General features: G+C 39.7%; 1 protein-coding gene across 4 annotated transcripts in view; it reads right to left on the reverse strand.

The window, feature by feature from the left end:
* Positions 1-21103, reverse strand: part of JADE2 (jade family PHD finger 2) — a 363485-nt gene that overhangs the window by 32716 nt on the left and 309666 nt on the right. For all 4 annotated transcript variants that reach the window (XM_075209765.1, XM_075209763.1, XM_075209766.1 and 1 more), the window contains one exon: positions 12193-12310. In XM_075209765.1, coding sequence (XP_075065866.1) covers positions 12193-12310 — 118 coding nt within the window. The remainder of the gene's footprint in view (positions 1-12192; positions 12311-21103) is intronic.

Raw genomic sequence — 21103 nt, forward strand, 5'->3', positions numbered from 1 at the left:
CAGGTCAGTGTTGGAGGCACCCTCAGAGCAGTGTAATGAAAAGCTTCCCACACAAAACTGCCACATGTAATAAAGACAATTCCCATGTCCTATCACTCTCATGATTAATTTAAGCCATGAATGAGTCTTAAACAAGCAGTCTTTAAGGATAAAAACAGAAAAAATTATTCAAGGTGCTAGTTCTCAATTGGTATGAGGTTACACTGCAATGCATAATGCAACACTGGGCATTTTTCTGCGTCCCTGGACATCAAGGCACCCTCTAGAGGACAGCAGGCATGCCGGGCGTCTTGTGGTGCAGGTCAAGCACAATTTGTAAGTAGCAGCAAATGTTTTACAATAAGATTAGGAAATTATTAGCGTTCAGCCTTATAAATCATCTAATATGTTGTAATATTTTACAAACCTTGCAATTAATTAGAAGGCTTAAACCTAAAGCACAGTTTTCTGCTGTATAATCAAGCATCAGTTGCAATCATTGCAAATATTAAGAATATCATTGCTGTGGGTCTATGGGTTTGGGGCTATTATACTTTATTTAGGACTGCAAATATTGGTATATGTTTTGTGTATTGTAAAATAATAATTAAAAAAAACGCAAGAGAAATCTCAATGCAAATGTGAACCACATGTTTGATGAAGAGCAGGGCCGGATTAAGGGAATGGAGGGCCTGCTCCGTGATCCGAGCTGACCGCTCCCCCCCCTCGTGATCCGAGCACCCGACCGATCAATACCGCTGCTGAGAACTTTCAAGGGCCCCCTGGATGCCATAGGCCCCTGGGCTGTAGCCCAGTTAGCCCTATGGTTAATCCGGCCCTGATGAAGAGCGAGATTGTAAAATGTTATCCTTTTTCAATGGATCGTGACTGGAGACTTGTAAACCTCAATTTATTGCTATAAGGAATAATCTATTATGTCCTATCTATAAGTGCCCACAGATGTCAGCGTTTTTAATGCTTCATCTGGCCCGGACAAGATAAACTAAGGTTTGCATAGTTGCAAACAGTCCTGAAATGTCAGGGAGAGTCCCGAATTCTGGATAAGACTCCAGGACTCACAGGAGAGCAGGCAAGTCTGCCGCAATCTGCCCATCTGGCGCCAAAATTACGCAATTTCGGGTGAATCGCATCATTTTAGCCCTGCCCCCGCGACAAAATGATGACTGTTGTGGGGGCATGGCCAACAGGATGTGATTTGCCCTGCCCTTTTCCGCCCTTCCACCACACCCCGTCTCCAGGATCTACTGGATGCCAATAACGGAAAGTTGGTAAGTATGAACTAAGGTATTAGATGTCTGTCTGTTCATTGGTGGTACCACTTATTTTTTTAAATGAGTGTTGGAATTCCTGGAGGTCAATGCTGATGCCTTTCCTTCTGTGGCCCAGTGTGGCTGTTGATGTGTAGTCTGCTATTTTGGTGAAAGGTGTATCCCTTTCTTTCTAGCTACATTTGTCTATCCATCCCCCTCCCTTGATTGGCAGCCTCAAAATCTCAAAAATAATAAAATGTATTTACCTACTGACTAGCTGTCATCTCACTAACAATATATATTTAATGACTGACTAGAAAATATCTATCACTTCACTGACTAAAATATTGACATTTTACTTGCTAACACTGATCAATATACTGACTAAAGGCCTCATGTAGAGTCAGATGCAAATCTGAAACAGAAGCACAAAAGTTGCTTTACCGTACTGTTCAGGTGCAGAAAAAGGAGCACATCTCAATCTGTATGCAGATGGGTACGTATCTCCCCATTGTGCCTCTGTATGTGCAGAGGTGTGGAGCAAGTGAGGGAAGGGGCGGACTGGTGTAACCCAAACGCTGCAAGTCTACCTACTCTACACACCTTACTAGTATGTAGAGTAGGTAGACTCCTATTAAGCATACCTGTTGCACCTGCTTTGCCCTCGGGTGCAAGATCCATTCTGCTACTGCTGGTTATTAGCACGAACTTGCATTTCATGTAAAAAAAAAAAAATGCATGCCGCCTTTAAGTGTTTGGGCATACTGGTTCTTGTAGTACTACAAGCTCCAGCATAACCATGGCTACCAGGGCATGCTGGCATTTGGGGAACCATAAGTGCCTGCAAGCCCTGGCATCCAGGTAATGTGGGCCGTTTGGTGCACTACAGGATCATGTAAATAAACACTAAGAGATTCAAGTAAAAAAAGAGAATCTAAATAAAAATTCCCCACAACACCCTGATTGGTTTGCTTTATTTCCTCACCTAAGTCAGGGATCGCGTCAATGGCATATTTTTTGTGAAGCTGGTCTTCGGAAAATAAAAAACCCTTATGGAGCAGCATTACTAGCTCCCTTAAGAGCTCCCGCCACAAATGAGCTCTTAGTGGCAGTGTAGTTATATCTATCTCCAGGGAATTTTCCATGCTCTGAGGCCAGGGCATAGGAAATTCCCCAGTAATAACTATAACTGCACAGGACCCAAATGCCAGCGTATGCTGGATCTTGTAGTACTACAAACACCAGCATGTCCAAACACTTAAAGGTGGACTCGGCATGCTTCGATCTGTGATATACCATGGACAAAATACTTATTTTAATCTATCATTTACTGCATTAACTCACATCCATCACCCAGGGGTGTGGAAACACCCTTACTGCTATCAGCACGGTGCTGGTTATTCCTAAGGGGGATTTCATGCGTTTTTTTGTGTGGAACCAGTGAGCAGCTCTGATAAGAAGTAAAGTACGCCTTTTAAATGAACATTTATGTTTTCAGTGTTAATTGCACCTGATTCTACATAAGGACCTAAATGACTAAGATATTTCATTTACTGACTGACTAATACTTATCTATTAATTTACTGACTAAATAGCATTATTTTACTTACTGACAACTCTCAAAATATTTGTCTGAGTAACTGATTTGTCTTACACTCTCTTGAACTCACCTGTTTATCTACTATGTTCCTCCCACCCCACACTGCTAGACTTTTATATTTGATGCAATCAAACCTATACTGTCCCTTCTTACTGTCTATCCCTTTTCCATACAAAAGAAAGAAGATTCTGATGTGGAGGCACTCTTAAGGTCCAAACTAATTTAAAAATAAAATATTAATCTTTATTGATACATCTATCTCTTTTCTCAGCGCTTACCACCATTTCTTAATCTCCCTCTGTACTCTTTCTACAACTTTGATTAATTTCCTCTCCCCTGACTATCGTTTAGCTTCTCACATTCCCATTCTTGCTATACTTGCCTATTTTTTTATTCCGCACCTCCGTGAGATCCCAGAGGGGAGGTGCAAGGGGCGTGATGACATAATTTTCATCATCACGACCCTGCCCCTCCCATCTGGCCAGAAGAGCAGATGGAATCTTCCGGGAGAACTCCCTGAAATTCGTGAGCCTCCTGGACATTTTGGGAGAGAAGGCACTCTTCAGTCACTCTCTCTGCCCAGTTCACTCCTTTTGCTCTTTCACCTCTGTGCTCTGCTTCCTCTCCCTCTAGTCAGTACTCTCTCTCCCTATTTCTCTTGTCAGCTGTTGAGCTGGTCTCCTCAAAACAGTTTCTCTAGCCCATTACAGCTCAAGCCTTTTGCGGATTGGCTAGCTTAGTAGGAATGGAGGGAGACTTGCTGCTGCCAGCTGATCATAAGAGAGAGGGTACTCAGTGAATCTGGTGCTGTCCACAAGCAGTCCTTGCAGGTTACACATATGAGGGATAAAGTTAATGCATCATCATCATCCTCCAACCACCAACCCCCTAAACTTTACACACTTACAGTGACCCCAGGTGTATGTGCATACAGGTCCTTTATAACCATGTGCATTGGTAGAATACCATGAAAAAGAAAACATTTTTAAAAGTACATTATATATAGTTTTTTCTGGGACCGATAACCTTAAGCACATATATTTGGCATCTTTATAGCCAAACCAATAGTGGGATTGTATGAAAAAATACTGATGATGGTAGTCAGATGCTAATAAATACATAAGTTTTATTGGAAATTATCACACTTATTTGCTTTTCAGTTTTTCTTACGCAGTTTAGTCTTTCAGAGAGAAAAGTAAAAGGGGCTGATTCAATTACTAAAGAACCTTGCAGCTTCGTTACTGCATGATGTTGCAGGCAAAGACCTTCGCTCAATTTCTGCTCACACCTCATAGTGGTGTAAGGAACAATTAGTGAAGTTTTCAATATAGTAACTGCAAGTATGGTACACAGAAACACAGCCGCAAAGTTACTAGCAGACCCCGTGGCTGATTGAATCGCCCCTGTCGATCCCCAAATCATTTGAATTTGTAGAATATTATACTTCCATAGGCATAGAATAGCTAGAACATCCCCATCCCAGATTCTCACAGCTGTGTAAGATCAGTTATAAACTCACTAAAACGTCTACATTCAGCTTTACTTAAAATAATTCCATTATTCATTGACTTCTCAGCACCTGTTTTTGTTTTTTTTATTTGGTTTTTGGGATACACCATTATGATTATTTTGTATTGCTACATTATCCAGCTTGTTTTCACCCAATGCAGGCAGCCACTGTAATAAAATGGATGTTTCTACTCTCCTAAAGAGCTAAATGTTGTATTCCTGTTGCTGCAATAATAATGTGACCAGAAAATCTTCTACCTTCACCAAGCTAAAAATGACCACATACAAAGCTGCCAATTTGCCTGTTTTGAGCAATTTCTCAGAAATTGCTCTGTGTGTGGGCCAAGAATAACCAACAGTCCCAATCAAAATCTGATCAATCTTGACATGATAGAAGGTTGAGTCAGCTGAGATCTGTTTGTGTATGCGGTTATACGCTGACCACAAAAATGAGGCTCCATGTAATACTCGCTGTAATACAGACTAGCAAAAGATTTTGTCTGGTCAAATTGGACACAGATCTGGTTGTCATCGCTCTTATCAAACAACTGAATCTGCCAGTGTATAGGCGGCTTGATTCATCAATGCTTTCAATGAGGGGTTATAATTAAATGAGAATAAGATAAGAGAATTAGGGGGAAAGAGTTTACTGTAAAGTACATAGGAGAAAAAGGAGGAGTAAACTGTGCACAGTTTAACGAGATGATGAAGAGCAAGTGGAGAATTGTTTTCTGCTTAACTCTTTTTTACTGCACAAGGGAACCAGTTGTGCCAAGCTTTGCTTAGATTTAAATGACCTTGAACTTCGCTTAGTTTGATGACCATTCCCAGAGATATTCAGTTACACAATAACATTCAGGACTTGCCTGCCTTCTGTTACATATATTCCATTCTCTGTAAAGTAGGATCAGCCTTCCGGTGTCAGACATAGGTCTCCTTTGTATTAATAATATTAAAGGTAACATTCTATTTCTATTCATCTCTTTTGTGAACAAAATGCTAACAAAATGCACATTCACTTCAGTTTGGAATAAAATGAATTTTGAATTACAGTGTACACAACAATGCATTATTCACTTCCACTGTTTTTGTACAGGGTTTAACATAGGTTCATTATGGGTTGTGAAATGCACAGTGACAGTTGTGTTTTCAGAAACATTACAGTAATACAAAATATATATTATTTAACATTTAAGAACGGTTTCTGTGAATAGTGTAAATTAATGTAAGGCTTAATATTTAAAAATAAAAATTTTTAACATGAGAGGGAGATTTTATAATTGGATTTAAAGATTGTCCCTGCACATGCCAGTGCAAAACTGGGTGATGACCCCAATGTGGTTATTATATAGTGATTGATCCACTTTAAAAGAACAGTTTGAAAATATTATCTTTTGCTACTTAGTTGGTTATATTATACTATCTAAACAAACTTATAAAGAGCCTGGCCCCCTGGGGTCCTGTATTACTAACTAGAGACTATTCACTCCCTCATATTCAGCACAATTTATACAGGAAAGGGGTGGCAAAAAAAAGTACACTCGGAATTCTAATTACTTATTGAGAAGGGTTCTGATCTGCCACTGATGGACGGTTGGTACTTTTCACTAAGGACTGACACAGAGCAGTGAAGCGGCTGCAGCAAAGATTGCAAGTGCTGCTACTTAGTTATCTAGCCGGGTTAATTAGCATGCTAAACAGGCTGATTTTAACCACCAAAACTTAATGGTACCCATCCTGGGCCATGGAGGGGTAGGGGTATCCCCGATGAATTACCTAAAGCTCCAAATGATGAACTTATGGTGATTAATAAGCTCCTATGTGTGTAAAGAGTAATGCATTCAAAGGAATGACGCTGGGGAAAAAAACACTCAGACACTGGCCTAACTAAGTCAATAGGCTGCTGCCAGAAAAAGGGTTAAAGCATGCAGATGAAATTGTATAAAAGTATACCAGGATGAAAAGTCTTATGTCTGACAAAAACTACTGTTTTCGTTGTACATAGGGTTTGTTCCATCTATCACTGAGTTACTGCTGGAGTGTTGCAGGCGAAAGCTTACCCATGCATAGCAGGAGGAGGCCTATTTAACAAGGACTGACACAATAGAAAATTAGCCCGATCTCCGGTATATTGGTAAACAGATCTGACAGTCTCTTAAAAAGATTTTTTACCTTTTCCTGACATTTACAAAATCTTAACACTGTGCAATGCATTTGTCTGTCTATATATATATATATATATATATATATATGGTCAAAGTAGACTGGCATAAGGCGGTATGCCATACCATCACTTGTACTACTGCTTTCATTGGAGAACTATCAAATTTCATTAATTTACATTTCACATACCACTATTTCTATATTTCCACTTTTACCAATGTCTATATTACATAATAATGGCATAAGTAAAAATAGCAAATTAGAATACAACTACAGTAAATCTAAAATTCTTATTTGTAATTGCTGATTGCACTGTTCTTTGTACAGATTGTATTCATATCCTTCTACACATTACAATGTAAAACACTTGTAAACACAGTCCCTAAATCATACTTACCTACTTTCTACTTTTTTCTGGGAAAGGGGTATGTCTGGAGGGCGGGAGGGGTCGGGGAGTGGCCAATCACGTCATTTTGGCCCTGTCCGCCGCAACGGAAATGCCGGTTTGTCACGGGGGGTGGGGCCAAAATGACGCGATTCCCCGCGGTGAATCGCGTCATTTTGGGGTGCCAGGTGCGGGATGGAGGAGATTTGCCAGCTCTCCCGTGAGTCCGTGAGACTGGCCCGAATTTCGGGAGTCTCCCGGACATTCCGAGAGAGTTGGCAAGTATGCCCCAAATTATACATTAAATAAGCATAGGTCTCAAAATCAATTCATAAAAAATATAGTTCCTCACTTGCCATTTTTACTGCAAACAGAGAACATAAAAAAGTAACAGAAAAGGTGGCTGAAAGTAACATTGTGTAGTCCTGTTCCCAAACCAGACTGTCTGCTGAGGAAACCTGACACATGGCAGCTTAAGAGTCAGCTCCAAAGCCACAAACACTACAGTTTAAAGGGACAGTCAAATAGTCAGATGACCCTGTGACAAAAATGGATGAAAATCTGGCTTTTCTATTTTCGATTATTGCAATCAACATTGGGAAGAGAAAGCAATTTTATGAAATGTGACCTTTACCGCTAAAATATATTTTCTCTTCACCACCTCATTTAAGAAGGGCTTCCAAATGGATAAGAAGCTGCCTCTATAATTCCTTTTTTGTACATTTTTTTTTTTTTTTTTAGAGAAACAGCAGCTTAACCTTCCTGAAAATAAAGGCGAGGCACCAGCAGAAAAACTCACTAAACTGCCAAAAACTTTTGCCAATGCACCAGATGCAGCTTTCAGGGAAATAAAAAAATATAAACTTGGCATCTGACATCTGTAATTACCATTCAAACATGGGAAGGAGATGTAGGAATGCAGAAATGAGAACTAGGAAATAGCACGCAACCGCAATTTTTTTCTCTGAACAACCATAGCATTCCATTTCAATCCCTACCAAGTTCTTAAAATGACAGATTATATGAATAGGCCTGTGATCATTTAGCAAGCTCTGCCTGCTGATGGATTACTCATGGGAAATCGTTAATGAATAGGAGAGATTGTACAGAACAGTGCGCCTTGTTTAAATGCCAGAGGGCATAGACTGTTAACAAGACAATTTATATAGCTCTCTGCACTACTGTCCTACACAAAAAGCATACATGTGTACACTCTATAAAATCCACAATGAATCAGTTCTCACTGCTTATCAAGTATTCTTATCTAGCATCAGTGTATTTTCCCTGCAGAGATAACACTTCACTACAAACATTAGCTGTAGTAAGTTCAGCCACTCATGGACCATGCAGACAGATTGCTTCCATCGTCATTGGAGGCCTGTTAGCGTGGCCAGTTTCCTTATACTAATTACATACTGAAGCAAGTAATAAATTAATACTTCAATAAAATATGGTACTCTAAAAAATATATGAAAGCACGAAAATTTTTAAAAGTATATGTTATAAAGAAAATAGTTCTCAAACGCTCTCTCAACTTGGGAGAGAGTGTGAGGAAACCACCCTTAGCTGGGATGGTGGTTACCCTCCGTGGGATTCAACTCCCTTGGGTAGACCAGAATATATCAAATATACGACTTTATTACGACAGCACAACACCATAAGACGTTCATAATGTACAGGGTAAATGGTTGCATATATCCTCCAGCAGTCTCTTGCAGTCAGCACTCCAAATTAATAATCTCTGTCTCTTCCAGAGTCTTATCCTCCCGAAATATTACCACTACCGTTTAGCTAGACCGTTAGCATGTCGCCCAACCTGGGATACAGGTTCACACAGACCCTCTCCCGGTAAGGTTTCCTTCAGCAGCACTACAATGCCTGTTCCAGAGTCCTTTTGTGCTGATGTTGCCCACCAGGTTCTTCCAAGTTGGAATAGCTCTCTTGGCAATCTGCACTCCTTGCATTCTTGGCTGTACAGAGGGAGTAGGGTCAAAATATCTCAATCCTCCCCCTTTCAGCAGGGATCCATCAGTGGACACTTTAACTGTTAGACATACTGTCTCTGTTACTTTGATTATACCCGGGGTCGGCAACCCCCAGCGTGCCGGGGATGGAACGCAGCCTCCTGCATACTGGCACACCGTCCGTCCAAAATGACAGCCGGAGAAGAGCTGAACTACTGCGTTTGCGCATGTGCAGCATGTCAGGGTCGGAAAAGGATTAAATGACAGCCGGAGAAGAGCTGAACTTCTGCACTTGCGCAGCAGTCAGCTCTTCTCCGACTATCATTTATTCCTTTTAGTTCAGCTCTGCTCTCCGACATCTTGCGAACAGTGAAAGACGCAGTTCCTCCCAAGCACCATTGCGGAACGGATCACGCCTGGAAAAGGTAAGTACACGATTATATAATTTTGTATTCATTTATTAGTGGCTTAACATTATTTTTGAGGCACTTGTGAGGCATAACAGTCATTGGGGGTATTTTGTGTGGCTGAATATTCATTGGGGGCATTTAATGTGTGGCTTAAAATATTTTGAGGCACTTTGTGAGGTATAAAGTGAATTGGTGGCATTACTGTGGCATAAAATGTATTGGGAGCATTACTGTGGCATGCTATGTATTTCTGGGGGCAACTGTGGCATACTATGTATTTCTGGGGGCAACTGTGGCATACTATGTATTTCTGGGGGCAACTGTGGCATACTATGTATTTCTGGGGGCAACTGTGGCATACTATGAATTTCTGGGGGCAGCTGTGGCATAGTATTACTTGGGGGCACAACTATGAGGCATAAGATGAATTGGAGGGCACAATTATGAGGTATGATGTTAACTGGGGCACTACTGTGCGACATAACGTTTTTTTGCTGGTCCCTTACTGTTAAGGTCAGGTACCATCAACCACCAAATCATGTGACTGCGGCGGTCACATGGGGAAGCTGCTGGATATCTTCCCATGCTGTGCATTGGAGAATAAGGTAAGAAGATGTGCTGGAGAGGGGGCATTTGTGACTAAAGGTGATGGAGAGGGGCATGTGTGACTAACGGTGCTGAGCAGAGGGGGGGCAAGTGTGATTAAAGCATGTTGGCAGAGGGGACATATGTGAGCAAAGCTGCTGGGCAAGGGGGCATGTGTGAGTAATACATTTGTCTGTAAGAGGGTGGCCTAGTGCTTTTCACCTGCTAGACATGCCCCCAATGCACTGCCACAACCCCAATTGTACAACCATTTGCAGTTTTTTACCATGCTCAACTACAAGGGGGGGCCCCATGAAGTTGCTGTACCGGGGCCCTGAATTTCTCTAAGCAGCCCTCTATATATACATATATATATATATATATATATACACACACCCAACTGGCACACCTGGTTTTGACTAGAATTTAGCCAGCACTCTGATACAAAAAAGTTGCCAAGCCCTGGATTATACAATAGAATGGCTTGACTGAATTAACTATTTGGCTGCATACACTAAACAAAGGGTTACAATATGACACTTCACACTTGCGTGACACATTAAGACATTTGACACAAATGTATCGCACAATGATACTTCAGCCAGTATATTACTGTGGAGGCACATTGCATATCATCTGACCTAATTACCTTTCAGATTACCTGTTGACATAGAAAATGAACTTGGGCTGCAAGCTAACTAAGGTTAATTGTCACTCAGACATTGTTCTGATTACAAACCAAATCTAAGCCACACCTCATAACAATGGACATTTGAGACGAATGGTAATTACATTAGCTAACAAGCAAAATCACTTCTGTTGTCCTGTTATTTTTACACAATATGTCACTTTTCTTTATATTTCTAATACATATAATATTGCAGGTAATAGCAAGGGCAAAATGTACCTAATAAAAAAACTATACTTGCCAACCTTGACAAGCACTGCTCCGGGAGATCAAGGGGAGGTGGGCGTGTCGGGGCTCAATGGATCGAGTCATTTGACCCCGCCTCCTAAACAGAAATCTCATTTTCCAACCAACTACAGCTGGGGGCGGGGCCACCATGGCGTGCAATTCACGTCCTAAGCCCCGTCACTTTACTATTGTGAGGCGATTAGAAACCGAGAGGTTGCCCTGCTCTCCTGGGAAACCGGCAGGACTCCCAGAAATTCGTACGTCTCCCGGACATTCCGGGAGAGTAGGCAACTATGAAGAAAGCAGATAATACACCGATGCTCTGGTGTATATGCTTCAACTGGGCAAAGGATTAAAAAGTACATTAAACTGTGAGAAACGGGTGATGAATAAAAATTCTTCAGTCCGGTGGGATCCCGTTTCGTACCAGAGAGCATAAAATATTGGTGCAAATGCTCCATGCCAGCTTCAATGTCGAAATAATGCTAATCATGGGTGGCTTGCTCATATATCATAGCCCACCAACCTCATGGGTGCAGAGGAAATGTCGGAAAAAGCCTCCTTAAAGCAAGCATGAAAAGCAGAAAAGCAGCATTTGCATATTACGTGCGCCAAGATATTATTATCTTTCTGAGGCGCTTTACTTTCTTTTGTTTACCAACTACATAGGGTGCAGGCAATTACAGCTGTGTCATGTTACATAAACTCAGTTTTACTCTCTACACGTTTAGTCTCTGTAAAAGCAAGTTGTTACCACACAGCTATTACCAACCGGATAACATTTTATTGCATAATGCCAATTTATTATTAAGATAACAATGGAAGAACTTATAAAAGTTTTACTTTAATGACATGTTCGGCATATCAAATTAACCTGGATTCCAGGGATATCTGGTCAGGCTAAACTAGAAGGCAGCAAAATAAAATATGATGCCTCATTCTCCTTTCTACACTCATTTTCAGTTATTTATGTTGATTTATTTATTGATATATTTATTTACTTGCAATAATATTACATTGAAATCTACAAATTGGATACAACTCTCCACAGATGATAACAGCAACAGCGCCACTATGCAATAAGACCCAAACTTTATTTAACACAATGATAAAAAGCACTGTAAATGTATATAGTATATATTTTCTTTCATAACATATCATTTTTTAAGAACACTTGAAAATATTTGTTCAGTGTTACAAATAAAGTATATCAATGGATGATTGTAGTGGATACAGAGAAAATAAAACTATTTATTTAAGATGAACACATAAAAAATTTCTTGCTATGATTTATAGCTCAACTAAATTACCACAGGCAAACAGCAGAGTCTTTCAAAAAAAATTTACATTTATGAAGGTAAAATAAACAAAATGTTGCATAACTTAATGTGCTTGGCTTCAGTTCCTTACCATGGTGAAGATCTTTCTCCACGAGTTTCATCTGCAGCTGAAAAATTTGCTCTTCAAGTTTGCATATGGAGTGTTTCATTTTTTCACGTCTGGTGATCATGTAGCATAGATTTCTTACCTGTGATAGATATTGTTAAAAAATTAATAGAGCAACACAATTCCAGATAACTGTAAAATTTAATCTTGAGCACAATGAAAATATGGCGGAAAAGTGCTATAGCCTCATGCAAGTCAAAAAGCATCAAATAGGATGTTTGCTTTCATTAGTCTGACCAGATCTACGTAAACCAAGTTAAAATCTTTTCTTTATGTACCTTTTTGCACACAAGCATTGGGTAATTGAGACTATGTTTGCATTTGTTCTTAAAGATCTACTAAAAATGTATCATGGACACAGAATTTATCGCTAGCACAATTTGATCCAAAAAGAATTGGCTTCTTGTAAAGTTCAATATTATGGCTCACAAGCTAATGTACTAGATTATCAGCCATTTTATACTCAATAAATCTCCAGTGTCCTTTAATAGGCTTACAGACAGGAAATTGTGTGTGAACTAACTAACTGTTGTAGTTTTTTTTATGTAAGCAATGTGCATTTTAAAGCACAATAACAGTTTAAAAAGTGCTTTAAAAAATGAATCACCCACATCCATATCTGCATAGTGACTTCAATAGGATGCCTCTTTTCTTACTATTAGGGGAATCTTGATATAATTATGCATCCAGAAAGGAGGAACCTGTGTTCAAAGCTTGCTACCATGATGCCCATCTGTAATATATGCAACAATATAAATTGTTATATAAATAATACCCCTATTGTAGATGGATAATGTTTTTTGCATATGGCGATACTTACAGAATCGATAAAATAGTAATGTTTTCTCCTCAATAACAAAATATAGAACTCAGTAAATTAATAAAAATGAATCCCATACAGGAGACATGTAAACTCAAACAAGATGTTTAAGTGTAATTTTGCAATATCTCATTATATTTATGCGCTGACTACACATCAAACTGTTCATCTGCATAGGAGGTCTCAATCCAATTTAATTCAGCACAAAATAATATTTATATTCTGTTGTGCTAAATAAGACTGGAAGGACGGAGTCCTTCTGTGGTGTGAGATACAGCGGCTGCATTCAGATAAATGTCGCAGTCATCCCTCAATTCATTGTGGATGATCCTCCCTTCAAATTGTTTCATGATGATAGGGTTGTGTAGAATACAAAGAAAAGGAGTTGTCTAAGACCATTTACCCAATAACATTAAGAAAATGCCAAATACATCACATGTAAAAAGCAATAGAGTTTCATATTCATTTTGTAACCAGTGGTCATTGGAAATGGAGGACAGTTCAGTGAATGGAAGTAAACAGATCATGCAGTTCCCCTATGTGCAGGCATACGTGATTATGGAGTCTTTGAAACCAATAGGATTTGTCTTTATCTCCCTATCCATGTTTGTCCTGGAGTCAAAAGCGCTAGAAAAGTGATGCTTTTTAACACCGGTGGCCTAAATGTGGACAACCTCATTAATGGAGTCACATGGGACTGATGCTTAGACCAGGGTTTCCCAAACCCAGTCCTCAGGGCTCCCTAACAGTGGAGGTTTTCTGGATCACATGTGACATAATTAGGACCACCTGTGGATCTGTTACAATGTTACAATGTGTCAGTCAGTAATGAATACACCTGTGCTCCAGCAAGGAGATATGGAAAACCTGCACTGTTAGGGAGCCCTGAGGACTGGGTTTGGGAAACCCTGGCTTAGACTGTAAATAGGTTCAGGTGATAATCAAGTCCTAGATTAAGTTCATGTCCAACATCAGAGTCAGGTTCACAACAGTCAATAAGAATGGAAGACCAGACACTCATATTAATTAAACAAATTTATTTCAGGTACAACAGCATCAATTTCACACACAAAGAAGTGACAACCAGCTAATTGTTCAAGCTAATTTTGCATACATTGCAACAACATGCTTTCAAAACACACATGGGATAACAATGGGGTTATACCTGGAAAGCTTTGACAAAATTTGATGCTGTACATGCAAAACAGCTGTTTGCTGTAACATCATCTGTGGAGCCCACTGATTTATTATATGGTAGCTTTAAAGACTCTCCAAATACAGTTGTATTAACAGAAACAATATTTGAAAACAATAATACCCCTTCCAGCCATAGTCTGAAAAGAATAATCATTCTGCAATGAGGATGTCACCATTTGTTTTTACCAATAAAAAATAATTATTCCAGGTAATGTCCATTTAATCAATTGTAATTGATGATTTTCACTTTTTTAAAGCAGTCATGCTATATATAAGAGCCACAGATCCGCCACTAAATTGGATTAATAAAATCCTGCATTGGGCTTGATTAGAAGCTAAGCAGGTGGAACAAACAAAGAATTCTCTCATTTACTCTTCAACTCCCCTCTCTCCTCCCGGCCCCCTTACTTCAACTGCCTCCCCTTGTGCCTGTTTTTGTTTACCCTCCCTTAGGATGTAAGCTCGTATGAGCAGGGCCTTCTTCCCTCTTGTCTCCACACCTGTTCTTCCGCTCCGCCTCTACTGCATTAGCCTGCCTGGAGTTTCTGAAGTATTGGTATTTTTTGTTTAATGTTCTGTACTTTCTCACCCTGTATAGCCTACGTTGTTCTGTGTATGGCGCTGCGGAAATCTTGTGCCGCCTAACAAATAAACAATAATAATAATAATAATAATAATAACAACAACAACAACTCCACGGCAGTCCTCAAGCATGGCATGCATCCAAGCTGTATAAAAAAATAAATAAATAGAGCAAGTGGGTAACATAAAGTAACCTTACAATGTAACATGAATGCAATTTTTTTTTTTTTGCAAACCTAGCCTTAGTAGAGGATGTCACATCGAGAAGGAGGTTTGGTAAAGGTATGACCATCCCTCCTGCTTTGCATAAGTCGTCCGTTGAAGGTAAGCCTCCTTCCACCAAAGGGCATGTAATTCACCCATTCAGTGGGCAGACATGATTGCAGTGTGAGCCACTTAAAGGAGATATCCTGCAATTATTCAAAGGGAACTGTTGTGAGAGAATACAGGTCTATATTAAGATCCCAAGGCTCCATAAAAGGCTCAGTGCATGGTTTAGATCTCTTTACTGCTTGAAAAAAAAATCAAAACATAAGACCAGATGCCAGTCTAGAGTCAAGAAACATACCAAATAACGTCATCCGTCATGAAGAAAATCAAGTACCTGAGGAATGGTAGCAAAAGCAGGATTAATCAGTTTAATTTTACACCACAGGATAAATCTGTTCCAAATCCTGTGATAAAAAAATTAAGGGGGGCCTTATCTGCGCAGTCCTATGTGATCTTATGTGGTGATAGCTACCAATAGGAGGGGATATAGGACAAACCTTTAATCCTAAAAAATTGGTATATATAGGTAAATTCTCCAAGGCGCATATGTATTTGAAGTGCTAGTAGAAAAGAAAATACATTTATTGGTCATTCAAACATTGCTTCTGGTCAGAAACACAATACCATAAACAACATCAACTGATGCTAAAACCAAGAGACACAATCTAATAATATGTAGATATTAGTGAGGTAAACGTCTTTACAAAAAGGTGGTAGGTTTAAGAGTCACTATATTCCTCTGTATAAACCAAGCATTATGTCCAATGAACACAGTCTGGTAGCAATATGCAGATAACGATATGGTTAAAGTTAAGACTTTATAAGTAGGTTGTGAATTTCATTAGAGCTGCTGAGCACAACTCATATAAGTCATCTGCTATACTTTCAATGAAAATTTATGAATACCATCATCTATCTACAAACTGTTCTCAAAGTTTTGATTTGGGCGCACATTGGAATACACAGAGTGTTACAGTGACTCTGACAGAAATTCACAACCTACCTATAAAGACCTAACTTTAACAATATCGTTATCTGCATATTACTACCAGATATTCCACGCTAATTTGGAAAGAATATCATTTAAGTGCACTCACAAAGTGAAGGGATGTGGTGTTATTGTTTGTCATCTATGTAGGATTATTTCACTACTCCTTTCACTGGATTAAGATGAGGATGAATAATTTATGAATTACATTTAATATGTTTTGAATCCTATAGTGTTGAATTATGATATGTTTTGTGTTTGTTTTTTTGCATACACAATTTTTGAGAGTAAATATTGAAGAAGTTCCTGAAAACAGATTCTTGGATTGGTGTTATTGTTTGTCATCTATGTAGGATTATTTCACTACTCCTTTCACTGGATTAAGATGAGGATGAATAATTTATGAATTACATTTAATATGTTTTGAATCCTATAGTGTTGAATTATGATATGTTTTGTGTTTGTTTTTTTGCATACACAATTTTTGAGAGTAAATATTGAAGAAGTTCCTGAAAACAGATTCTTGGATTTATGACATCAATATCACAGGATGAAAAGTTCATAAGTAAGACTGTAAAAGGTTAAGAAGGACTTTTTGATTATCAGTACTTTTCCACATTAATCACTTTTGTGAATTTCATGGTGATTCTGAAGGGGTTACATATAGGGTTTGAATTGGATTTTTGAATAAGTGTTAGACCTGCGATATATCAATAACGACATCTCTGTCCTTAACTTTTCTGTTATATTTTCTATTATACTAACACTGCAATTAATATGCACTTTGTGATAAAAGAATGCTGTTTACCAGCTTGAATCAGCACCTCAATCACTCTATCAGAAACTCCCTTTCGTCTTAGCATCAACAGAACAATCTCCATGTCCTCAAGGAGGAAGGCATCTGTGTTTGTGTGAAGAATCAGCCCCAGGTATGTCATATCCGACCAAGGCCAAGGCTCCTCCCAGAAGCATCCCCCAAGTTTTTGCAAACCACAAATGACAGGGCCAAAATGCAAGAACTGCCATGACTTCTACTGCTTCTTTCCTGATTTTTCATATGGTCTGAGTTATGAGTGGGAACGGAAGAAACACATACTCCAACTAAAAGTTCCATGGCATCAGCAGAGCATCTATTCCTAGTAGTCTGTTGTGCTTGTGATGGGAATAGAACAAAGTTCCCTTGGAGGTTTCAGTCTTGACCACCAGATCTATTTGTGGAAGGCTGAACGTCAGCCCTAGTAACTAAAAAACTTCTTTGTGCAAGGCTCATTCTCCTGGATAGATATGTCACAGACTGAGATAATCAGCTAACCTGTTGTCTCTGCCTGCCACGTGAAATGCAGACAGGAATATCAAGCTGTAATCTGCCCACAACATGATTGCAGAAACCTCCTTCTAGTGCCCGCTTACTGGTTTATGAAGGGAACTACATTCCAGTCTTTGGAAAAAAATCTTGAGATGTCTGTTCTATACTGACTACTGAAATTGCACACTACATGGTTCATCTCCAGAGCATTGATATGAAGCCACCTTTCATTCTGGAGCCCGGTATCTTGTATCATTTCTCCAGGTACATGAGCACCCCAGTCTATAGAGCTGAAATATGTGGTAAGGGTAAGCCATTCTGGTTCCAAGAGAGTAATTCCACAATTCTTCAGCTTTGAATCCTTGCAACTTTTTTAATCTTGAAGACAAAATGTAGAGAAGTTGAACTGTGATGCCATTGAGTAAGTAGGTCCAGTTGAAGGTCTTGCATATGCCAACCTGGACCATGGGAGAATGCTTATAGTGGATGAGAATATTCACAAGAGACAAAGTCAGATCTGTATTAAAGTTAGTTGTTAGGTCTGGTATTATTGTGCTACTTATTGTATCTTGATAATCCTTTCTATGGAAAAATACACTTTGAGCTACAGCCGTTGAGAAACCAGAAGGTGACTTTTTGTTGTACTGATGATCCAGCCCTGATATTGTAGGAATTACTTGGACTGCTCTGGGCAACATACCATGATTTCCCTATTACCAAGATCTCATCCAAGATATTCCCTCTGGATACCACATAAATTTCGATCTTGTACCCTTTGCAGATAATCTTACAAACCCAGAGATCTTGTGTGGTAGTTTTCCAAAATTCTGCATATCTTAAAATCACTGGCATGAGGAAGGAAGCTGTTTTGACCTCCTGTCCTGCAACAGATGTTGAGATTTACCTCCATTGAACTTCTGAGTCAAAGTCTGATTGATCTTCAAACCGAAAATTACCTTCAAAGAGCAATGTGCCCAAAAAATTTCTTGATTGCATATCTGATGCTCACAGATGAAGCCAGAGACCCCTCCGGGTAACCACAGCTGAAGCCATACTTCTAGCTGAAAGGGTGATTACATTAAGTGACACTTAACAATGGAAATCAATGTCTTTTTTTTGTGACATTAATGTACTTAAACAAATATTTCCTATTGATCTACTCCTGCACACCAATTATGTATAGTATCAATCTATACTCTAAGTGCCCTAGGAGATTAAAGCCATTGCCATACCAAACTTGAGCATGGTACCCGAGAAGACATGAAGTTTCTTGAAGCAGGTTTCCATTTTCCTATCTATAGGATCTTTAAGCTGCCTTCCTTCTTCTTGAGGAATAGTAGTTCTGGCTGAAAGGTTGGATACTGCCGCATCCACTTTAGGCACTGAACAGCAGTTTTCTTGTGAAAGGATACATATGGTTAAGCCTCTTAATATGAAGTAGGCGTCTGTTCCCGTTCCCATTCTTTATTAATGAGATTCTTAAATAATATGCCATACACAACATAAAATCTCTGGCCTTCCAATCATGATCCTTAGAAAAGAAATCCTATAGTGAGGCAGAAACTGCTGCATTATCAATGACCATAGCTTTATTAATGTGTAAGGAGATTGTCTACAACATCTAGGTTAAATAACCTAGGGTCTCCCATGATCACAATTAATAGATGACTAATCAAGATCAATGAATAAATCTAAGGACCCAGAGCTTGAGGGTTCAAGCTGCACATTGCAGAGGCCCACACTTCAGTGCCTGTATAGTATAAAAATCATCTTTAGTGACAAAGGTATCCTGAATCGGTATCACCACCTAGGAAAATCTGATTAATCTTATCAGGTGGCTAGGACATGACTTTCTTGGGCCGGGAAACAAAATCCACACACACAGCCCCTCATAACCATTTGACAATGACTTATCACCAGCTGTGCAGATATGGTGATGAGACTTGCTTTTCTTGAACGTGCTCTGAGAAGTACTGTGAAGGAGAATGTGTCACCAACTACACTAGAGACAGACTAGCACCCTTAAATAGGGGCTTACCTGTATTGTGTGCTCACTGGCTTTTTGGGGTTGGGTTCAGGCTGTGTGCCAGATAATTCTCCTTGAAGCTCCAGACTACAGCCGGCACAGTAGGAAACCAGATTCAAAACTGCAAAACATTTCTAACGCCACTCTATACAGAGCAACCTGGAAGTGATGTCACTAGTGCCTCTGACAAGTTCCTAGTACTCGTGTGCATAGAAGTGGAGTGCCCAGTCTCCAACCCTGCATTTGCAAGTGACCATAGCAATTGTGTTCCCAGGTGTCCCTGCTTAAACTCCCGGAGGTGCATCGCAATGACCCTCTGGATCACTGGGTATCAGATAAACATCTTGTCCTGAAAACACACACACAAAGGGGCCTATTTATCAAAGTATTCCCCCCTTGAAAATCCCTGAAAACAACGTTTTCGGGGATTTACCGATAAAATCATTTTGTATTAAGCTAGCATCGCAGCAGATGTCGGAGATATCTGCTGCTTTGCACCTATTAGCGTTTATTTGAGTGCTCCCCATAACAGTGTATGGGGAGCGCTCAGTATTGCTATGTAACAAAGGGGCCTATTTATGAAAGGTTTTCCCCCTGTAAAATCCCCGAAAAACAACAGTTTCGGGGATTAAACACTAATTTGCTATTTATGATAGTAGCATCGCAGCAGATATCATAGATATCTGCTGCTTTGCATCTCCTATCGTTTTACTGAGCACTCCCCATAACAATGTATGGGGAGTGCTCAGTAACGCTATTTAACAATGAATGTAATTAACTTTTCAAACATGATAATGTACACCGGTTGAAGCTGACGTACATTATCATTAATGAAAAGTTTCAGTGCTGTCAGCTCTGCTCCGAAGAGCAGAGCTGGACAGCGCATGTGTGGAGGGATCACATGATCCCTCCCTGTCACTCACCGCTCACTCTCTGCAACTATAGTTGCAGAGCGAGAGCAGAGATGTCTGTGCGCATGCCCGAGGGTTTCACTCGGCGCATGCGCACTGGAGTCAGAAGAGGAGCCCCTTTCATCGGATGCTGCTTCAGAACCGAAGAGGCAGTGGTAAGTATGATTTCCACTTCACAGGAACAGCAGTTTTTCGGAACTGCTGTTCCTGTGTTGCTTTTTTAATAAATATGAGAAATAGTTCAATCCTTATCAATGCGATAAGGATTGAAAACTATTTTTCATATTCTGCGAGTTTTGATAAATGTGCCCCAAAGTCTGGCCATTGAAAGGTTTCTCAATTTTTACATGAAAATGTACGCCATCTGAAGCTGGTGCCATCTGAAGCTGGTGCCATCTGAAGCTGGCGTACATTTTCATAAGTGAAAGTTTTCTCACCTGTCAGCTCAGCAGAGCTGGACGGCGTCTGCGTGGAGGGGTGGAGGGATGTGATCCCTCCCAGTCAAATGCCAGTGTTCACTGATCTGGTCACTGCTGCCGAGAGACAGATTACCTCTGCTGTGGCTATTAACTACAAGTACAGACATTACTAACACTCTTTATTCACATTCTTATTAAAAGTGAGTTTAAAGAAATAGGAATCAATGATTTAGAAAACATTGTACATACAGTTTAGAGGTTAATATTGCAAAGAGATTCATTCATTAAATTACTGATGCTTCAGTAATGCTGTCCGTGTCACAAGCATCAGTAATGCTGTCCGTGTCACAAGCATC

The sequence above is a fragment of the Mixophyes fleayi genome, chromosome 4, assembly GCF_038048845.1.
Source record: "Mixophyes fleayi isolate aMixFle1 chromosome 4, aMixFle1.hap1, whole genome shotgun sequence".
In the NCBI taxonomy this organism is placed as follows: Eukaryota; Metazoa; Chordata; class Amphibia; order Anura; family Limnodynastidae; genus Mixophyes; species Mixophyes fleayi.